The 22736-nt window shown below is 48.0% G+C and overlaps 1 protein-coding gene across 1 annotated transcript in view; it reads right to left on the reverse strand.

Annotated features, from left to right (window-relative positions):
- Nucleotides 1–17674, reverse strand: part of rab11fip4a (RAB11 family interacting protein 4 (class II) a) — a 151049-nt gene extending 133375 nt beyond the window's left edge. Inside the window, exon 1 of the mRNA XM_038777895.1 lies at nt 17440–17674. Within this exon, the coding sequence (XP_038633823.1) occupies nt 17440–17595 (156 nt within the window). The 5' untranslated portion in view covers nt 17596–17674. The remainder of the gene's footprint in view (nt 1–17439) is intronic.
- Between the last annotated feature and the right edge of the window lie 5062 nt (nt 17675–22736).

Raw genomic sequence — 22736 nt, forward strand, 5'->3', positions numbered from 1 at the left:
ATGCGCAGTACGGCCGGACTATTTCCGCGCATGCGCAGTACGGCCGGACTATTTCCGCGCATGCGCAGTACGGCCGGACTATTTCCGCGCATGCGCAGTACGGCCAGACTATTTCTGCGCATGCGCAGTACGGCCGGACTATTTCCGCGCATGCGCAGTACGGCCAGACTATTTCTGCGCATGCGCAGTACGGCCGGACTATTTCTGCGCATGCGCAGTACGGCTGGACTATTTCCGCGCATGCGCAGTACGGCCGGACTATTTCCGCGCATGCGCAGTACGGCCGGACTATTTCTGCGCATGCGTGGGGGTTCCCTTCTCCGCTCCAGCAATATAGCGGAGCTTACAGGGGCCCATCACGGAGGAAAGAAGGCCTCCACGGAACCAGCCTGCCCACAGATCGGTGGGCCCCGATCGCGGGCCAGGCCACCGTGGGGGCTCCCTCCCGGCCCCCCCCCCCCCCCCCCCCCCCCCCCCGTGACAGCTTCCGCACACTTACCTGCCAGGTCCCGGCGTGAATGAGGTGAGTAATTCACGCCGGCGGGACTGCTTGGCCCATCGGAGCCCGGAGAATCACCGGGGGGGGGGGCGCAGTCAATGGCCCCCTGACCAGTGAGGCGGGAATCCCGCTGGCCCTCGAAAAATGGCGCCAGAGAATAGGGAAGCCAGCATTGTGGCGGCGCGGAGGGGGATTCACGCCTCCTCCCGGGGATTCTCAGACCCGGCGCAGGGTCGGAGAATCCCGGCCAATATCTTTACTTCTTCATTTTGCCTCGTCCTGTCTCAAAATGTATCTTTGAGATCTTGTTACCACACAGTCTGAAAACACCCCAGGATATGCTTCTTGCAACATCTCATTCGTTTGACTTCCACCGGCTTTTCAACCACAGTAGGCATCACTCCCACAGTGATCCAGCTGTATCATTACCCAGGATAAACTGTATACCTGAAAAAGGTAATTTCTCCATTTACCCCTACTACCACTTCACCACTTTTCTTTGGACTCCCTAATCTTACCTTACATAATGGAATACTAATCACCATTAATTCCACATATTACCACCTTTTCTAGCAATACTCCTTACACACTACATTTCCCCTTATCTCTCACCATTAATGATTCACTTGCTTCTGTATCCCTTAAGATCTCTCCTCACCTACTCCACCTTGTACATATGAGGAAACCTTACCCTCACAAATAAAATCTTTAAAAAGATCGAACACCTTCTTATCCACCAATGTCTGAACTGGCTGTACACTCCATTGTTGCTTTTCTCACTTCAATAAACCTCACTGGTTTATCCTATTTTAAAGAGTGTCCAGTACTTTTCTTAAGCCACCAACATTGTGACTTTGTGTCCAACTTGATTACAATGAAAACATTTAAGTTTTCTTATCTCTCGTCCACCCTCATAAGTTTCCTTTTTAACCTGAGGCAAAATCTCTTTAATATTTCCAACTAAATTGGAAATTTAGATTATAGAAAAATGTAGGAGCAATAGGGTGGTTGTGATGGGAGATTTTAACTTCCCCAACATTGAATGGGATTCGTGTAGTGTTGGAGGCATAGATGGAGCAGAGTTTGTAAGGAGCATCCAGGAGAGTTTTTTAGAGCAGTATGTAAATAGTCCAACTCGGGAAGGGGCCATACTGGACCTGGTATTGGGGAATGATCCCGGCCAGGTGGTTGATGTTTCAGTCGGTGATTACTTTGGGAATAGCAATCACAATTCCATAAGTTCTAGAATACTCATGGACAAGGACAAGAGTGGTCCTAAAGGAAGAGTACTAAATTGGGGAAAGGCAGAGTATAACAAAATTCGGCAGGAGCTAGGGAATGTGGATTGGGAGCAGCTGTTTTAAGGGTAAATCCACATTTGAAATGTGGAAGTCTTTTAAGGAAAGGTTGATTAGAGTGCAGGACAGACATGTCCCTGTGAAAATGAAAGATAGAAATGTCAAGATTAGGGAACCATGGATGACGGGTGAAATTGTGAGATTAGCTAAGATGAAAAAGGAAGCATACATAGGATCGAGGCAACTCAAAACTGATGAAGCTTTGGAGGAATATCGGGAAAGTAGGACGAATCTCAAACGCGCAATAAAGAGGGCTAAAAGGGGTCATGAAATATCTTTGGCTAACAGGGTTAAGGAAAATCCCAAAGCATTTTATTCGTATGTAAGGAGCAAGAGGGTAACTAGAGAAAGGATTGGCCCACTTAAAGACAAAAGAGGGAATTTATGCGTGGAGTCAGAGGAAATGGGTGAGATTCTTAATGAGTACTTTGCATCGGTATTCACAAAGGAGAGAGACATGACGGATGTTGAGGCTAGGGATGGATGTTTAAATACTCTCGGTCAAGTTGTCAAATGGAAGGGGGAAGTTTTGGGTATTCTAAAAGACATTAAGGTGGACAAGTCCCCAGGACCGGATGGGATCTATCCCAGGTTACTGAGGGAAGCTAGGGTAGAAATAGCTGGGGCCTTAACAGATATCTTTGCAGCATCCTTGAGCACGTGTGAGGTCCCGGAGGACTGGAGAATTGCTAATGTTGTCCCTTTGTTTAAGAAGGGTAGCAGGGATAATCCAGGGAATTATAGACCTGTGAGCTTGACGTCAGTGGTAGGCAAACTGTTGGAGAAGATACTGAGGGATAGGAATTATTCACATCTGGAAGAAAATAGATTTATCAGTGATAGGCAGCATGGTTTTGTGCAGGGAAGGTCATGTCTTACAAACCTAATAGAATTCTTTGAGGAAGTGACAAAGTTAATTGATGAGGGAAGGGCTGTAGATGTCGTATACATGGACTTTAGTAAGGCGTTTGATAAGGTTTCCCATGGCAGGTTGATAGAAAAAGTGAAGTCGTATGGGGTTCAGGGTGTACTAGCTAGATGGATAAAGAACTGGCTGGGCAACAGGAGACAGAGAGTAGTGGTGGAAGGGAGTGTCTCAAAATGGAGAAGGGTGACTAGTGGTGTTCCACAGGGATCCGTGCTCGGACCACTGTTGTTTGTGATCTACATAAATGACCTGGAGGAAGGTATAGGTGGTCTGATTAGCAAGTTTGCAGATGATACTAAGATTGGTGGAGTTGCAGATAGCGAGGAGGACTGTCAGAGAATACAACAAAATATAGATAGATTGGAGAGTTGGGCAGAGAAATGGCAGATGGAGTTCAATCCAGGCAAATGCGAGGTGATGCATTTTGGAAGATCAAATTCAAGAGCGGACTATATGGTCAATGGAAGGGTCTTGGGGAGAATTGATGTGCAGAGAGATCTGGGAGTTCAGGTCCATTGTACCCTGAAGGTGGCAATGCAGGTTGATCGGACGGGGTATTGAGTACAAGAGCCGGCAGGTCATGTTACAGTTGTATAGGACTTTGGTTCGGCCACCTTTGGAATACTGCGTGCAGTTCTGGTCGCCACGTTACCAGAAGGATGTGGATGCCTTGGAGAGGGTGCAGAGGAGGTTCACCAGGATGTTGCCTGGTATGGAGGGTGCTAGCTATGAAGAAAGGTTGAGTAGATTAGGATTGTTTTCGTTGGAAAGACGGAGGTTGAGGGGGGGACCTGATTGAGGTCTACAAAATTATGAGAGGTATGGACAGGGTGGACAGCAACAAGCTTTTCCCAAGAGTGGGGGTGTCAGTTACAAGGGGTCACGATTTCAAGGTGAGAAGGGGAAAGTTTAAGGGAGATGTGCGTGGAAAGTTTTTTACACAGAGGGTGGTGGGTGCCTGGAACGCTTTACCAGCGGAGGTGGTAGAGGTGGGCACGATAGCATCATTTAAGAAGCATCTAGACAGGTATATGAATGGGCGGGAACAGAGGGAAGTAGACCTTGGAAAATAGGAGACAGGTTTAGATCAAGGACCTGGATCGGCGCAGGATGGGAGGGCCGAAGGGCCTGTTCCTGTGCTGTAATTTTCTTTGTTCTTTGTTCTTTGTAAACCTCCTTTTCCTTGACCACCTGTGGATTTTTCATTTCCCCAGTTTCCATCCTTCACAGACTGAAATTGATGACGAAGAACAAACCGTCATTTATCAACTAATTCAATACCATCTGCCATTTCTGCGGCCTGTCCAGCAGTTTTAATCCTTTGCTCTTCCATATGAATTTTCATGACTGCGGGAAGTGAATCTTTAAATTCCTCCAAAATAACCGTTTCCCTAACACCCTCATGTGTTTGGTCTATTTTTAATGCTCTCATCCATCTGTCAAAACTATTCTGTTTAATTTTTGCAAATACTATATATGTCTAACCTGGTTCAATCATATGCAGGGTCTCGGAATCACTACGCTGGCCCTCCATCTACGCTGACATGGAGAGGGCAGTTTCCAGATGTGCACCATGCAATGCACACAAACCACATCGAGCAAAGGAACAGCTGGATTTACACCAGGTGCCGGACCTCCCACGTCATTCACAACAGCCGACACCTTCGAACGGAATGGTAAACGACATTTAGTCTTGCCGATTCGTACTGCCGGTGGTTTGAACTTGACTATTTGCCAGAAGTGAAGTGTGAAACTATCATCATCAAGCTGAAGAGACACCGCACCACACAGCCTCCCTCAGAGACTCGTGACAGACGGCGTCGCCAATGCATCTCCACTGAATTCCAAAACTTTGCGCACACTTTGGACTTTGACCATATCACAAATGGCCTGACAGAATGGCCAGTAAACTCAGCAAAGCAGAGGATCACACAGATGACTGTGCTGCAGTCCTCAGCCTGTGAGACCTGACAGGACCAGCCCTCGTCAGCACAATGACCTTCGGCACACCCGGGCCTCCATTCCCACTGCTCAGGCACTGATGCAGCCAAACTGAAAACCACGTGAACAATGCCGTCCTGCAATGGAGAAGCAAAATGCCAATTATTGAGATGTCCACAGACCAGGTGCTCTAGCACCAGGTCAAATGGTCAGGATTCAGGGATTCAGGGCACATGTGGCCATGACCAGTTGGCAGTGGTCACACAGTAATGTCCACAACTGAACAGTCACATGGTAGCCTCAGATGCTGTCCACGACATCCACAATTGCAGACACCTTCTGCAACTATCAGAACCAACACCAACGGCAATCCAGTCACCATGGCACCTGCCCCCTGCACCAGCCCGACTGCAACAGAGGGGGCAGCGCAGTGAATCCTGCATCTGATAAACATACAGGTGAAACATCTCATGTTGCTAACAATCAGGACACTGGCCACAGAAAGACTACAAACCACTAATAATAACAATAATAATCTATTGTCATAAGTCGGCTTACATTAACACTGCAATGAAGTTACTGTGAAAAGTCCCTAGTTGCCACATTCCGGCGCCTGTTTGGGTACACAGAGGGAGAATTCAGAATGTTTCTGGTGCTTTGAAGGAACAATGCTAACCACTATTTTATCATGCTCACACTCAAAGCGCCTGAGCAGACCGAACACAAGTAATGGGATTCTCCGTTAGCCAACGCCAAAATCGTGAAGCATGGATGGGCAGAGAATAGGTTCTGACATGGAAATCACGCCGGGTTTTGATCTGACACCAAATCACGATTCTCCGTCACCAGTTAGGGTACCGGTCATGATACGAACCTTGGCCAAAACCCTCAGCACTTCCTTGTGCCGTATCCCTCCATACCCATCCTATCCATGTGTTTGTCAAGATGCCTTTTGAACGCCGTTAATGTATCTGTTTCCACAGCCTCCCTTGGCAACGCGTTCCAGGACACTCACCGCCCTGTGTCACAAACCTGCCTCACACATCTCCTCTAAACTTTGCCCCACGGACCTTAAACCTCTGCCCCCTGGTGACTGACCCCTCCACCCTGGGAAAGAATGCCTGCCCATCCACTCTATCCACGCCCCGCAGAATCTTGTAGATCTCTATCAGGTCACCCCTCAACCTCCGTCTTTCTAATGAAAACTGTCCGAGTGTATTCAGCCTCTCTGCATAGCTAACACCCTCCATACCAGGCAACATCCTGGTAAACCTCCTCTGCCTCCTCCACATCCTTTTGGTAGAAATAAAATATGTTCAGTGTTTCAAGATTAGTGGAAATGCAGAAGATTGGGAACATTTCAGAAACCAACAAACAGAAAAAAATTTAGAGGGAGAAATTGAAGAATACGAGAAAACTAACTTGAAATATAAAAACAGGCAATAAATGCCAATGTAAGATATCATGTAAATAAAATATAATTTTTCCAATATTACTTGATACTGTGAAGTAGGCTTGTGGGGACTGTGTGTGTTTGTGTGTGTGTGATTAATTTAAAAGGGTTAAGTCAAAAAGCAGGCATTTTGAAGTGGAGATAGGAGGCACAGTGGTTAGCACTGGTGCTCCACAGCGCCAGGGATCTGGGTTTGATTCCGGCCTCGGGTCTGTGCGGAGTCTGCACATCCTCCCCGTGTGTGCGTGGGTTTCCTCCGGGTGCTCCGGTTTCCTCCCACAGTCCAAAGACGTGCAGGTTAGGTGGATTGGCCATGCTAAATTGTCTCTTAGTATTAGGTGGGGTTACTGGGTTATGAGGATAGGGTGGAGTACTGGACTTAGGTGGGATGCTCTTTTGGAGGGCTGGTGCAGACTCGATGGGAAGAATGGCCTTCTTGTGTACTGCAGGGATTCTATGAGCAAAGCTAGATTGGGGGCCCTCCTGTTTGTTCCTATCTAAAACCTTATTTTCCCCTTTAGTTTATTTTTGCAATTACAATTTTGATCCATGGAAAATTAATGGCCCGGTGACTTTAAGGCAAAGCAACCTTTAATTCAAACAAGCAGATTCTAGAAGGCTTTGTTATTTTAAATTGGTGATAGCCGATTGGCCGACATCATTGCTGACTTGATTTGATTAACAAGGTAGTGGCCAATGAATGAGCTGAAAAGGCTGTATTCCGCCTGGCAACAGGCGGTGATTGGATCATTTTCCTCTGAGGTTCTTTGGGGTCCCAAGGCTGGTTTTCTCGTTTCACTTTCTTTTTTAAAATAAATTTAGACAACCCAATTATTTTATTTGTTTTTTCCAATTAAAGGGCAATTTAGCGTGGCCAATCCACCTACCCTGCACATCTTTGGGTTGTGGGGTGAAACCCACGCAGGCACGGGGGGATTGTGCAAACTCCACACGGACAGTGACCCAGGGCCGGGATTCGAACCCAGGTCCTCAGCGCTGCAGTCCCAGTGCTAACCACTGCGCCACATGCCGTCCTCTTGTTTCAGTTTCAATTCTGCAAGCTGGATGGAGGAGTTCTAACTTTCTCTCTCTCTCAAAGATCTGATGAATACTCTCTAAAGATTGAATATAAGAACTCTTCTGCCGCTCCCATAAGCCTGGATATCATTTTATTGAAACTGCAAAGGATTGAGCTTAAAACCTGTAAATTGAAGTCCCAGTTTAATAAAGACTGAATGTTGCTCCAGAAGGAATCCTACTGCATGTGAGTACCGAATGAATGTTCCGACATGAAGACCATCACCAACTGTATTCTGGAGGCTTTGATCAATCAGCGTGCTAGAAGTAAAGCCTGTGGCATTGAAAACAAGGACTCTTATCCCTTTTACCCTAATCCTTACTATGCTTGACCCCTTTCCACCCCTCTGTGTTTGTTTGTCTTTTGTGTGTGTGGGTAGAGGGTGGGAAGGTTAAGGGGGACATAGTAGGTCAGCTTGCCGATATTCCAATGTAATTACTGCATATTTCATCTTTATTTCTGCTATAAATAAACAGTAATTGTGTTTAAAACTGGCAAAGATCAACAATTAATAATGCAATGTTATTAAGTTTATTTTCCCCAAAAGTAATGGCTGTAAAGACAATGTGAAAGGTGTTTATATTCTGGGAAAGGTAACGTCCAAAGAAAGTTAATGCGTTAAAGATGAAAGAGAAAAACATATTTAATATTTAAAAACATACACAGTAAGCTGTGCCTGGACAGACTGAAAGAAACATCCTCAAGCCAGCCCCAGAGATCAGCCCTGGTTCAATGAAGAGGGCAGGAGTGCATGTCAGGAGCAACTTCAGGCAGACCGAAAAATGAAGGTGTTAACCTGGTGAAGCTACAACACAGGACTACTTGTGTCAAACAGCAGAAGCAGCCAGTAATAGACAGAGCTCAGCGATTCCTCAACCAACGCATCAGATCTAAGCTCTGCAGTCCTGCCACAGCCAGCCATGAATGGTGTTGGACAATTAAACAACTCACTGGAGGCGGAGGTTTCACGAATATCCCCATCCTCAATGATGGAGGAGCCCAGCACATCTGTGCAAAAGATAAGGCTGAGGAATTTGCAACAATCTTCAGCCAGAAGTGCCGAGTGGATGATCCATCTCGGTCTCCTCCGGAGGTCCCCAGCATCACAGATGTCAGTATTCAGCCAATACGATTCACTCCAGGTGATATCAAGAAACGGCTGAAGGCGCTGGATACTGCAAAGGCTGTGGGCCCTGACAATATCCCAGCAATAGTACTGAAGGACTTGTGCTCCAGAACTTGCCGCTCCCCTAGCCAAGCTGTTCCAGTGCAGCTACAACACTGGCATCTACCTGGCAATGTGGGAAATTGCCCAGTTTGTCCTGTACACAAGAAACAGAACAAATCCAACCCAACCAATTACCGCCCTATCAGTCTACTCTCCATCAGCAGCAAAGTGTTGGAAGGAGTCATCAACAGCGCTAGCAAGCGGCACTTACTCAGCAATAACCTGCTCACGGTCGCTCAGTTTGGGTTCCGCCCAGGGTCACTCAGCTCCTGACCTCATTACAGCCTTGGTTCAAACACGGACAAAAGAGCTGAATGCCAGAGGTGAGAGTGACTGCCCTAGACATCAAGCAGCATTTGACTGAGAATACCGGGCGCCAGGGCAGCACAGTGGTTAGCACTGTTGTTTCACAGCTCCAGGGACCCAGGTTCTATTCCCGACTTGAGTCACTGTCTGTGTGGAGTCTGCACATTCTCCCCGTGTCTGCGTGGGTTTCCTCCAGGTGCTCTGGTTTCCTCCCACAGTCCAAAGAAGTGCGGGTTAGGGGGATTGGCCATGATAAATTGCCCTGAGTGTCTAAAATGAAAAAAGATTTGGTGGGGTGACTGGGTTACGGGGATAGGGTGGAGGTGTGGGATTGAGTAGGGTGCTCTTTCCAAGGGTCAGTGCAGACTCGATGGGCCGAATGGCCTCGTTCTGCACTGTATGTTCTATGTTCTATGTTCTTCAGCGTAGTGTCCTAGGCCCAGCCATCTTCAGCTGCTGCATCAATGACCTCCCTTCCATCATAAGGTCAGAAGTGGGGATGTTTGCGGATGACTGCTCAATGTTCAGCACCATTCGCGACCCCTCAGATACTGAAGCCGTCCCTGTCCCAATGCAGCAAAACCTGGACAATATCCAGACTTGGGGTTGGTTAGTGGCAAGTTACATTCTCACCACACAACTGCCAGGCAATGACCATCTCCTACAAGAAAGGATCTAATCACCACCCATTGACATTCAATGGCATGACCATCGCTGAATCCCCCATAATCAACATTCTGGGGTAATCATTGATCAGAAACTGAACTGGACTAGCTACATTGATACTGTGGCTAGCAGGGCAGATCAGAGGAATCTTACGACGAATAACTCACCTCCGACCCCCCAAAGCCTGTCCACCATCAACAAGGCACAAGTCAGGAGTGTGATGGGAGACTCTCCACTTGCCTGGATGAGCGCGGCTCCAACAACACTCAAGAAGCTCAACACCATCCAGGACAAAGAAGATCCGCTTGATTGCTCCCCTTCCACAAATATTCACTCCCTCCACCACGGACAAACAACGTGGATGACTCTTAATTGCCTCCTCACGGGCTATTAGAGATGGGCAATAAATGCTGGCACAGCCGGCGACGCCCACGTCCCAGGAAAGAATTTAAAAATAGGATCACATGCTTTAATGTTGACAGTTTTGTGTCCAGCGTTGACGTGATTTGCAGACACTGGTAATATCTCACTGGTAATTCAGGGCCATTGTGATCTCTTCCAATACCGGAAGAGAGCTGGGCTGGTGGGCAACAGGAGGTGACTCAAGGCATCAGCCTAGCTATTCCCATTCCAGGGCGGTGCTCCAGGAGATATTCAGAAGCAGCAAAGGGCCCAGCGCTGTATCCGGGAAGAGGCAATAAAGAGGATTGCCTGATTCTCTTTAAAAAGTCCCAGTAAGAGCCTGCAATCAATCACTGTTCTAAAGTGTTTGCCATCGACAAACTGCTCAAATTCTTTTACCCCAATCACAATCGCCAAGCTCTCCTTTTCAATTTGAGAATACCTCCACTCAGAATCACAGAGACTCCTGGACGCGGAGGCAATGGATCTTTCTGTTCTGCCTTTCCAGCGGCTTGAGATGGAGTTTAATCCGGAGAAATTTGAGGTCATACATTTTGGAAGGTCTAATGCAGGTAGGGAATATACAGTGAATGGTAGAACCCTCAAGAGTATTGAAGTCAGAGAGATCTAGGTGTACAGGCCCACAGGTCACTGAAAGGGGCAACACAGGTGGAGAAGGTAGTCAAGAAGGCATATGGCATGCTTGCCTTCATTGGCCGGGGCATTCAGTATAAGAATTGGCAAGTCATTTTGCAGCTGTATAGAACCTTAGTTAGGCCACACTTGGAGTATAATGTTCAATTCTGGTCACCACATTACCAGAAAGATGTGGAGGCTTTAGAGAGTGTGCAGAACAAAATCCTAGCCAAAAGGCTAGAAGACTGTGTACCAGAGGTGGTCACAGAGGACCAGACGGGCTTCGTCAAAGGTAGACAGCTCACCTCGAACATCAGGCGCCTGCTGAACGTGATAATGACCCCCTCCGGGGAGAGAGTACCAGAGGTGATCGTCTCCCTGGACGCAGAAAAGGCCTTCGCCAGGGTCGAATGGAAATACCTCATAGAGGTACTGGAGCGATTTGGGCTTGGAACAGGATTCACCTCCTGGGTAAAGCTCCTATACAACGCTCCCATGGCGAGCGTACGGACAAACAACACCGACTCCCCATACTTCCAGCTGCACAGGGGCACCAGACAAGGATGCCCACTGCCCCGCTGCTGTTCGCTCTAGCGATCGAGCCACTAGCAACCGCGCTCAGAGCAGCAAAAAGCTGGAGGGGGATCCGAAGGGGAGGCAGAGAGCACAGAGTCTCACTCTTTGCAGATGATCTGCTCCTCTACATCTCGGACCCACAAAGCAGCATGGACGGAATCATCGCGCTCCTGAAAGAGTTTGGAGCCTTCTCGGGCTACAAACTCAACATGAGCAAAAGCGAGATCTTCCCAGTACACCCGCAGGGGGGGAGGGGGGCAGCACTAAAGGGGCTGCCGTTCAAACAAGCCCGACACAAATTCCACTACCTGGGGATCCAAGTAGCCCATGACTGGAAAGGGATCCACAAATGGAACCTCGCCAGTCTGAAGGAGGAAGTAAAAAAGGACCTGCAAAGATGGAACACACTCCCGCTCTCCCTCGCGGGGAGAGTCCAGACGATCAAAATGAACGTACTGCCCAGGTTCCTCTTCCTGTTTAGATCCATTCCGATCTACATCCCCAAGGCCTTCTTCAAAGTGCTGGACAAACTTATCATGGCGTTCGTATGGGGGGGGGGTAAAAATGCTAGGATCCCAAAGAAGGTCCTACAAAAAACAAAATCCGGGGGGGGCTAGCCCTCCCGAATCTATAATTCTACCACTGGGCGGCAACAGCCGAGCGAGTAAGGGGATGGATCCAGGAGCCAGAAGCCGAGTGGGTCCGTGCGGAGGAGGCCTCCTGCATGGGGACCTCCCTCCGGGTCCTCGCCACGGCAGCACTCCCATCCCCACCCAAAAAACACTCCAGCAGCCCAGTGGTGACGGCCACCCTCCAATCCTGGAACCAACTGCGGCAGCAATTTGGCCTGACCAAAATGTCGGACAAGGCTCCCATCTGCAACAACCATAGGTTCAAACCAGCACTGACCGACGCCACCTTCAAAAGGTGGAGGCAGGACGGAGGGACACTGACAATCAGGGACCTATACACGGACGACAGGATCGCAACACTGGACGAACTGACAGAGAAATTTCGGCTAGCCAGGGGGAACGAGCTGCGGTACCTGCAGCTCAAAAACTTCCTACGAAAGGAGACAAGGACGTACCCACAACCGCCACGACAGACACTACTGGAAGGCCTACTGGACGCAAGTATCCTAGAGAAAGGGAACTGTAGCGACATGTATGCCCGACTGGTAGATAGGGACGATACCGTACTGGACGCAACAAGAAGGAAATGGGAGGACGACCTGGGAATTGAGATAGGGTGGGGACTCTGGAGCAAAGCACTGCATAGGGTCAACTCCACCTCCACGTGCGCAAGGCTCAGCCTGACGCAACTAAAAGTGGTACATAGAGCCCACTTAACGAGAAACCGTATGAGTAGGTTCTTCCCGGAGGTGGAGGACAGATGTGAGCGGTGCCAAAGAGGCCCGGCCAACCACGCCCACATGTTCTGGTCTTGCCCCAGACTTGTGGAGTACTGGACAGCCTTCTTCGAGGCTATGTCCAAAGTGGTGGGGGTGAGGGTGGAGCCATGCCCGATAGTGGCGGTCTTCGGGGTTTCAGACCAGCCAGATCTATTCCTGGGGAGGAGGGCGGATACCCTTGCCTTTGCCTCCCTGATCGCCCGCCGTAGAATCCTGTTTGGCTGGCAGTCAGCAGCACCACCCAGAGCTGCAGACTGGCTGTCCGACCTCTCGGAATCTCTCCAAATGGAGAAAATCAAATTCGCCATCCGAGGGTCGGACGACGGCTTCCACAGAACGTGGGAGCCATTCATGCAACTGTTCCGGGACCTGTTTGTGGCCAACGTACAAGAGGAAGAATAGTCGGGTGGCCAAGAATCAGAGGAAAATGGATGGGAATCGGGGGAAGGTTGCGGGGGGGGGGGGGCTACGGGTTCGTTATGGGGGTTTGACGGCTAGCTAAGGCCCAAAACCAAACTGTAAATAAATGCCAATAAACATGTGCCTCGGCCATATTGGGGAATGTAAAATATGTATGCCGGTTAAAGGGGACGGCCACAGTTATTACTACGAAGATGCTTACCTGTAAATATATATGTTAACTTTTGCGTGTTCTTTTATCTCTCTCTCTAACAATTTGTAATTTGTTCAATATAAAACATGAAAACTGAATAAAAAACATTTATTAAAAAAAGAGAGGGTGCAGAAGAGATTTACCAGGATGTTGCCTGGTATGGAGGGCATTAGCTATGAGGAGAGGTTGAATAAACTCAGATTGTTCTCACTGGATAGAGGTCTACAAGATTATGAGGGGCATAGACAGAGTGGATAATCAGAGGCTTTTCCCCAGGTTTGAGGGGTCAATTACTAGGGGACATAGGTTTAAGGGCAAGGGGGAAAGTTTAGAGGAGATGTACGAGGCAAGTTTTTTACACAGAGGGTAGTGGGTGCCTGGACCTCGCTGCCGGAGGAGGTGGTGGAAGCAGGGACGATAGTGACATTTAAGGGGCATCTTGACAAATAGCTGAATAGGATGGGATATGGTCCCTGGAAGTGTAAAAGATTTTAGTTTAGACGGGCAGCATGGTTGGCACAGGCTGGGAGGGCTGAAGGGCCTGTTCCTGCACTGTACTTTTCTTTGTTCTTTGTTCTTTGTAAGGAGATGCATCACACGTCAGGTTGAGGTCCTTTTTGGGTTCAAAATGGGCCAATGGATTGGACAACGGCAGCTACCATTTTACTTTTTCAAAGGCCTCCACCTGTGGCGCCCCCCCCAGAACATTTCTGGTACTTTCACAGCAGTAGTGTAACGAGATGGCAAGGGGGCCAAATTCGGGATAAACTTCCCATAATAATTGACTAATCCCAGGAAAGATTTCAATTCTGTGATGTTTCTTGGAGTTGGTGCTTCCTTAATGTCCCGACCTTGACCTCCACTGGATCTAACCTTTTTTAATCCACCTGATTGCCCAAATAGGTCACTTTGCTTTCTTGGAAAACCCTTTCTCCCCTTTGAGATGTACCCCTGCTTTCAAAAATCGCCACAAGACCTCATCGAGGTTTGTAAGATGCTCTTACTCTGAAGTCCCTGTGATCAGAACGCCATCCTAGTCCACTGCCACTCTGACTATCCCTTAGAGTATGTTGGCCATGACCCGTTAGAATATGGTACAGGCTGAGAGACCCTGAAGGGCAAGCGAGTGGCTCATACAGGCCTTCATGTGTGTTGACCGGGATGTATTTGCGGAAAGACTTGTCCAATTCGAGTAGAAGTTAGACATCGCTCTTATGTAACTTAGTGAACGCCTGGCCACCTACTAGTTTGGTGAATGGGTCTTCTATTCATGGCATGGGGTACCCTATCCAGCTTGGAAACCCGATTGACCGTAGACATTTAATCCCTGCAAAGATGGACCGATTTCTTAGGTTTAAGGACAGGAACAGCAGGCTCTGCCCACTCTGCGAATTGCACAGCCCTTATTATACCCAGCTTTGCCAGGTACCCAAGCTTGGTCTCTACCTTCTCCAACAGGAATACGGAACTGGTCTTGCTCTGAAATATTTAGGCATAGCATCAGTGTCCACAGATTTTGGCTCTGGCTCCTCTTATTTTCCCAAGGCTCTCCTGGAAGATGTCAGGGAATTTGCTGATAACTTTGTAAAGTCCACCAAATGTAAAGTCTCCAACCAGTTCAGCCTAATCCACTGGAGCCAATCTCCCCCCATGAGACTTAGTCCCTGTGCTCACTCAATGACAAGTAGAAACCTGGCTGACTGCTCCCTGTAGGTCACCAGGGTCATTGTCGTCCCCTTAATCTGCAAAGGTACCCAGTCTAGATGGTTAATCTGACTCTAGTGTCTTCCAAACTCAAGGGCTCTCATGGGGGGGAGATTGGCTCCAGTGGATTAGAAAGGGGCGGGGGGCGGGGGGGGGGATGGTAGAGAGGTGGGGGGCAGGGTGGTGGGCGAGGGGCGCGGGCCGGGGGCACGGGAAGAGGGTGTGGAGCTCCTGCGTGGATTCGAGTGGCTGTGCGATTGTAAAATCAACATAAAAATTGTCTAAAATACATCAGGAAAGAGAGTAGTCAGAATCAATGTGGCCCCGAAAACTGATAACTGTTATAATGTCAGTGAAAATAAGGAAATGATGGGAATGTTGCAGAATGACTTAACTTCAATATTTACAGTAGAGAAAGATGTCAGCACAACAAATATCTCAAGGAAGTCAGAGCAGAGAGTCACCAAAATTAGCATTTGCAAAATAACAGTAATGAAGAAAATAATGGCACTAAAATGTGATAAAACCCCAGGACCAGACGGTTTCCATCCCTGCATTCGAAAGTAAGTCGGTGAGAACATTGCAGATGCTCTAACTATAATCTTCCAACATCCTCTCAATTCACAAATCGATCTTTTAAATTGAAAAATTGTGCTGGTCACTCTGCTGTCACAAGATGGGCAAGTTAGAAAGCACGGAATGATAGAGCAGTGAGACTAATATCTACACTATAGAACGTGGTGACTCGCAAGGATCTGTGTTGGGGCTGCAATTATTCACCATGGTTATTAATAACATAGATAATTGGATTAAAAGTTACATTTCCAAACTGACCGATGACACAAAGTGGTGGTGTTGCAAAGCTGCAGAGATGGAAGCTTCGAATAACAGAGATATCGATCGATTAGGTGAATGGGAAAAACTGTGAGGAATGTGAGGTTGTCCACATTTTTGTTAAGCAATGGTATTGAGGGACATGCAGCAGAGATCCGGGCGGAATTATCCAGCCGTTCCCGCTGGTGGTGACTCCCCTCCCCATCCCAATCCCGCCCCCGGCTAGGGGGAACCATGGCACTGGAGGGTGCACTGTCCTGACGGCTGCCCCCGGTCAGGGTAAGTATGGGGTGGAAAATGTCACTTGGGGAGTTAGCTCACAGATCAGCCATGATTGCAATGATTGGTGGGATAGATTCCACCATCTAAATGGCCTCCTCCTGTTTCGGTGTGAGGGTGAGGGAGTGCGGGGCAGCGGGTAGAACCCTCAGGGTGTTGTGAAAGGGGTGAAGCAGCCTGAGATCTGCTTGTATCCCTGTCATTAAAATCATTGAGAAAAAACAATTGTCTGATTTTTCACTGAGTGAATCTCCCCATTGTACCGGGAATGAGTTAGTGGCTGGATTTCTTTATTGAATCCTTTTCCTGGGGGCTGGGATATTTCCCAGAGTCACATTGTGGGGAGGAGAGATTTCAGCCTCGAAATCCCAGGAATCACATCCAGAAACAGCGGATCCAGGGCCGGGAACACTGCAGGCTGGAAACTGACCAACCCCGGGCTGGAAACTGACCAACCCCGGGCTGGAAACTGACCAACCCCGGGCTGGAAACTGACCAACCCCGGGCTGGAAACTGACCAACCCCGGGCTGGAAACTGACCAACCCCGGGCTGGAAACTGACCAACCCCGGGCTGGAAACTGACCAACCCCGGGCTGGAAACTGACCAACCCCGGGCTGGAAACTGACCAACCCCGGGCTGGAAACTGACCAACCCCGGGCTGGAAACTGACCAACCCCGGGCTGGAAACTGGAAACTGACCAACCCCGGGCTGGAAACTGGAAACTGACCAACCCCGGGCTGGAAACTGGAAACTGACCAACCCCGGGCTGGAAACTGACCAACCCCGGGCTGGAAACTGACCAACCCCGGGCTGGAAACTGACCAACCCCGGGCTGGAAACTGACCAACCCCGGGCTGGAAACTGACCAACCCCGGGCTGGAAACTGGAAACTGACCAACCCCGGGCTGGAAACTGACCAACCCCGGGCTGGAAACTGACCAACCCCGGGCTGGAAACTGACCAACCCCGGGCTGGAAACTGACCAACCCCGGGCTGGAAACTGACCAACCCCGGGCTGGAAACTGACCAACCCCGGGCTGGAAACTGACCAACCCCGGGCTGGAAACTGACCAACCCCGGGCTGGAAACTGACCAACCCCGGACTGGAAACTGACCAACCCCGGGCTGGAAACTGACCAACCCCGGGCTGGAAACTGACCAACCCCGGGCTGGAAACTGACCAACCCCGGGCTGGAAACTGACCAACCCCGGGCTGGAAACTGACCAACCCCGGGCTGGAAACTGACCGGTGCAGAGGACACATCGTCCCCATTAAGAGGGGGGGTCTGGCCTCACCGTCCCAATTGGCATTGAGGGTCACATTCTGTCCCGATTAAAGGGATTGGTCCGGGCACATGGTCCCCATTACCCGGGCAGCTGCATTGGGGATGGATACACTGGGAATGGATACATTGAGGATGGATACAATGGGAAAGGATACTCTGGGAATTGGATACAGTGGGAATGGATACTCTGGGGATGGATACATTCGGGATTGGATACATTGAGGATGGATACACTCACCTCCTCTCCCTCCATGAATTGCAGTCCCAGATGAATGAAATTCTCAACCCGGAGAAATCCTCCCGTGTCCCCGGCCACGGCATCGAAAACCTCCCGCAGCTTCCGCACAAACTGGGCTAAAGATTCCTCCTGGCATTGTTCTCCATCCACATCCATGCCGAATGCGGGAGAGGGACGCGGTTAACAAGAAACCTTCGAGAAGCTGCAGCTGCCGGCCGCCATCAGCACCGAAAAATCAGGGCAAAGAGAGATGGAATGACATCACAATCCCAGAGAGCACCAATTCACACAGAGACACAGTAATAAACACACAGCATTAATACAGGGAGAAAAATACACTCAGTAACAAACACACAGCATTAATACAGACAACAAAATCACCCTCAGTAACAAACACACAGCATTAATACAGACAACAAAATCATCCTCAGTAACAAACACAGCATTAATACAGACACAAAATCACCCTCAGTAACAAACACACAGCATTAATACAGGGAGAAAAATACACTCAGTAACAAACACACAGCATTAATACAGACAACAAAATCACCCAAAGTAATAATCATACATCATTAATACAGAGAGGCAAACATACCCTCATTAATAAACATACAGCATTAATACACACAACAAAACACCTTCAGTAATAGACACAGCATTAATACAGCAAAGCACCCTCAGTAACAAACACAGCATTAATACAGACAACAAAATCACCCTCAGTAACAAACACACAGCATTAATACAGACAACAAAATCATCCTCAGTAACAAACACACAGCATTAATAGAGAAGCAAAATCACCCAAAGTAATAATCATACATCATTAATACAGAGAGGCAAAAACACCCTCATGAATAAACATACAGCATTAATACAGACAGCAAAGCTCCCTCAGTAATAAACACAGCATTAATACAGCAAAACACGCTCAGTAACAACCAAATAGCATTACTACAGAGGGCAATATCACCCTTTGTAAGAAAAAAACAGCATTAATACAGACAAAAATTAATACAGCAAAAAACCTCAGTAGTAAACACCCTCAGTAACAAACACACAGCATTAATACAGACAACAAAATCACCCACAGTAACAAACATACAGCATTAATACAGGGAGAAAAATACACTCAGTAACAAACACACAGCATTAATACAGACAACAAAATCACCCTCAGTAACAAACACACAGCATTAATACAGACAACAAAATCACCCAAAGTAATAATCATACATCATTAATACAGAGAGGCAAAAATACCCTCATTAATAAACATACAGCATTAATACACACAACAAAACACCTTCAGTAATAAAGACACAGCATTAATACAGCAAAGCACCCTCAGTAACAAACACAGCATTAATACAGACAACAAAATCACCCTCAGTAACAAACACACAGCATTAATACAGACAACAAAATCATCCTCAGTAACAAACACACAGCATTAATACAGACAACAAAATCATCCTCAGTAACAAACACACAGCATTAATACAGACAACAAAATCATCCTCAGTAACAAACACACAGCATTAATAGAGAAGAAAAATCACCCAAAGTAATAATCATACATCATTAATACAGAGAGGCAAAAACACCCTCATTAATAAACATACAGCATTAATACAGACAGCAAACCACCCTCAGTAACAAACACAGCATTAATACAGACAACAAAATCACCCTCAGTAACAAACACACAGCATCAATACAGACAACAAAATCATCCTCAGTAACAAACACACAGCATTAATAGAGAAGCAAAATCACCCAAAGTAATAATCATACATCATTAATACAGAGAGGCAAAAACACCCTCATTAATAAACATACAGCATTAATACAGGCAGCAAAGCACCCTCAGTAATAAACACAGCATTAATACAGCAAAACACGCTCAGTAACAACCAAATAGCATTACTACAGAGGGCAATATCACCCTTTGTAAGAAAAAAAACAGCATTAATACAGACAAAAATTAATACAGCAAAAAACCTCAGTAGTAAACACCCTCAGTAACAAACACATGGCATTAATACAGAAGCAAAAACATCCTCATTAATAAACATACAGCATTAATACACACAACAAAGCACCTTCAGTAGCAAACACACAGCATTAATACAGACAGCATAATCATCCTCAGTAACAAACACACAGCATTAATACAGACAGCAAAATTATCCTCAGTAACAAACACAATATTAATACAGAGAGCAAAATCAACCTCAGTAAGAAACACACAGCATTAATACAGACAAGGAAATCACCCTCAGTAACAAACACACAGCATTAATACAGACAGCATAATCATCCTCAGTAACAAACACACAGCATTAATACAGACAGCAAAATTATCCTCAGTAACAAACACACAGCGTTAATACAGACAGCAAAATCATTCTCAGTAACAAACACACAGCATTAATACAGACAACAAAATCATCCTCAGAAACAAACACACAGCATTAATACAGACAGCAAAATCACCCTCAGTAACAAACGCAGCATTAATACAGACAGCAAAGCACCCTCAGTAACATACACACAGCTTTAATACAGACAGCAAAATCACCCTCAGTAACAAACGCAGCATTAATACAGAGAGCAAAATCAACCTCAGTAAGAAACACACAGCATTAATACAGACAAGGAAATCACCCTCAGTAACAAACAAACAGCATTAATACAGATAGAAAAATCATCCTCAGTAACAAACACAGCATTAATACAGACAGCGAAATCACCCTCAGTAACAAACACAATATTAATACAGACAGCAAAATCACCCTCAGTAAAAAGCACGCAGCATTAATACTGATAGCAAAATCATCCTCAGTAACAAACACACAGCATTAATACAGACAACAAATAACCCTCAGTAACAAACACACAGCATTAATACAGACAACAAAATCACCCACAGTAACAAACATACAGCATTAATACAGGGAGAAAAACACCCTCAGTAACAAACACACAGCATTAATACAGACAACAAAATCATCCTCAGTAACAAACACAGCATTAATACAGATAGCAAAACACCCTCAGTAACAAACACAGCATTAGTACAGACAACAAAATCATCCTCAGTAACAAACACAGCATTAATACAGATAGCAAAACACCCTCAGTAACAGACACATGGCATTAATACAGATAGCAAGACACCCTCAGTACTAAATGCACAGCATTAATACAGATAGCAGGATGCCCTCAATAATAAACACGCAGTATTAATACAGACAGCAAAACACGCACCGTAATAAACACACAGCATTAATATAGAGCGTAAAAACAGCCTAATTGATAAACACACAACATTAATACAGAGAACAAAAACACCGTCAGTAATATGAACACAGCATTAATACAGAGTGCAAACGCAGCCTCATTAGTAAACACACAGCATTAATACAGAGGCCAAAATAACACTCGTTAATAAAAAGTCTTTCAATACCAGGTTAAAGTCCAACAGGTTTATTTTGAATCACTAGCTTGCAGGGCGCAGCTCCTTCCGTTCACCTGTTGGACTTTAACCTGGTGCTGTAAGATGTCTTACTGTGCCCAGCCCAGTCCAACGCCGGCATCTCCACATCATGGCTCATTAATAAACACACAGCATTCATACAAAGAGCAAAATCACTCTCATTAATAAACACATAAAACAGACACAAAAACACCTTCAGTAATTGTCATGGGACTGTCTCTTTAAGAAATGTTTTTGTCTTATCACATGGCTTCAGTGACCTCATTGTGTGGGTGGAGCTGGGCTGTGGCTCTGGGAGTTGGTTTTACTTTCGCTTTGGTTTGAGTCTGTTTTCTGTCTCTTAGTTTTTTCATTTCGTTTTCACATTTGGCTGCTGTACTCAGAAAGAGAAGCATCTTGGTCTGTCTCTCTATCTTCAGTTTAAAAGCTGTTTCCAGATTACTTGATAACTTGAAAAGAAAGAAGGAACTCAAACCTGCAGTTTTGGAAAGGAAAGAGGAGCATCCGTACCCGGTCTGAGTGCCGTACCCGGTCTGAGTGCCGTACCCGGTCTGAGTGCCGTACCCGGTCTGAGTGCCGTACCCGGTACCCGGTCTGAGTGCCGTACCCGGTCTGAGTGCCGTACCCGGTACCCGGTCTGAGTGCCGTACCCGGTCTGAGTGCCGTACCCGGTCTGAGTGCCGTACCCGGTCTGAGTGCCGTACCCGGTCTGAGTGCCGTACCCGGTACCCGGTCTGAGTGCTGTACCCGGTACCCGGTCTGAGTGCCGTACCCGGTCTGAGTGCCGTACCCGGTCTGAGTGCCGTACCCGGTCTGAGTGCCGTACACGGTCGAGTGCGTACCGGTACCCGGTCTGAGTGCCGACCCGGTACCCGGTCTGAGTGCCGTACCCGGTCTGAGTGCCGTACCCGTCTGAGTGCCGTACCCGGTACCCGGTCTGAGTGCCGTACCCGGTACCCGGTCTGAGTGCCGTACCCGTACCCGGTCTGAGTGCCGTACCGGTACCCGGTCTGAGTGCCGTACCCGGTACCCGTCTGAGTGCCGTACCCGTACGGTCTGAGTGCCGTACCCGGTCTGAGTGCCGTACCCTCCGGTCTGAGTGCCGTACCCGGTACGTGGCCGTACCCGGTACCCGGTCTGAGTGCCGTACCCGGTAGGTGCGTATACCGGTCTGAGTGCCGTACCGGTCTGAGTGCCGTACCCGTACCCGTCTGAGTGCCGTACAAGGTCTGAGTGCCGTACACGGTAAACCCGGTCTGAGTGCCGTACACCGGTCTGAGTGCCGTACCCGGTCTGAGTGCCGTACCCGGTCTGAGTGCCGTACCCGGTACCGGTCTGAGTGCCGTACCGGTCTGAGTGCCGTACCCGGTACCCGGTCTGAGTGCCGTACCCGGTACCCGGTCTGAGTGCCGTACCCGGTCTGAGTGCCGTACCCGGTCTGAGTGCCGTACCCGGTCTGAGTGCCGTACCCGGTCTGAGTGCCGTACCCGGTCTGAGTGCCGTACCCGGTCTGAGTGCCGTACCCGGTCTGAGTGCCGTACCCGTACCCGGTCTGAGTGCCGTACCCTACCCGGTCTGAGTGCCGTACCCTACCCGGTCTGAGTGCCGTACCCGGTCTGAGTGCCGTACCCGGTACCCGGTCTGAGTGCCGTACCCGGTCTGAGTGCCGTACCCGGTACCCGGTCTGAGTGCCGTACCCGGTCTGAGTGCCGTACCCGGTACCCGGTCTGAGTGCCGTACCCGGTCTGAGTGCCGTACCCGGTACCGTCTGAGTGCCGTACCCGGTCTGAGT

Source organism: Scyliorhinus canicula, chromosome 18 (assembly GCF_902713615.1).
Source record: "Scyliorhinus canicula chromosome 18, sScyCan1.1, whole genome shotgun sequence".
Lineage (NCBI taxonomy): Eukaryota > Metazoa > Chordata > Chondrichthyes > Carcharhiniformes > Scyliorhinidae > Scyliorhinus > Scyliorhinus canicula.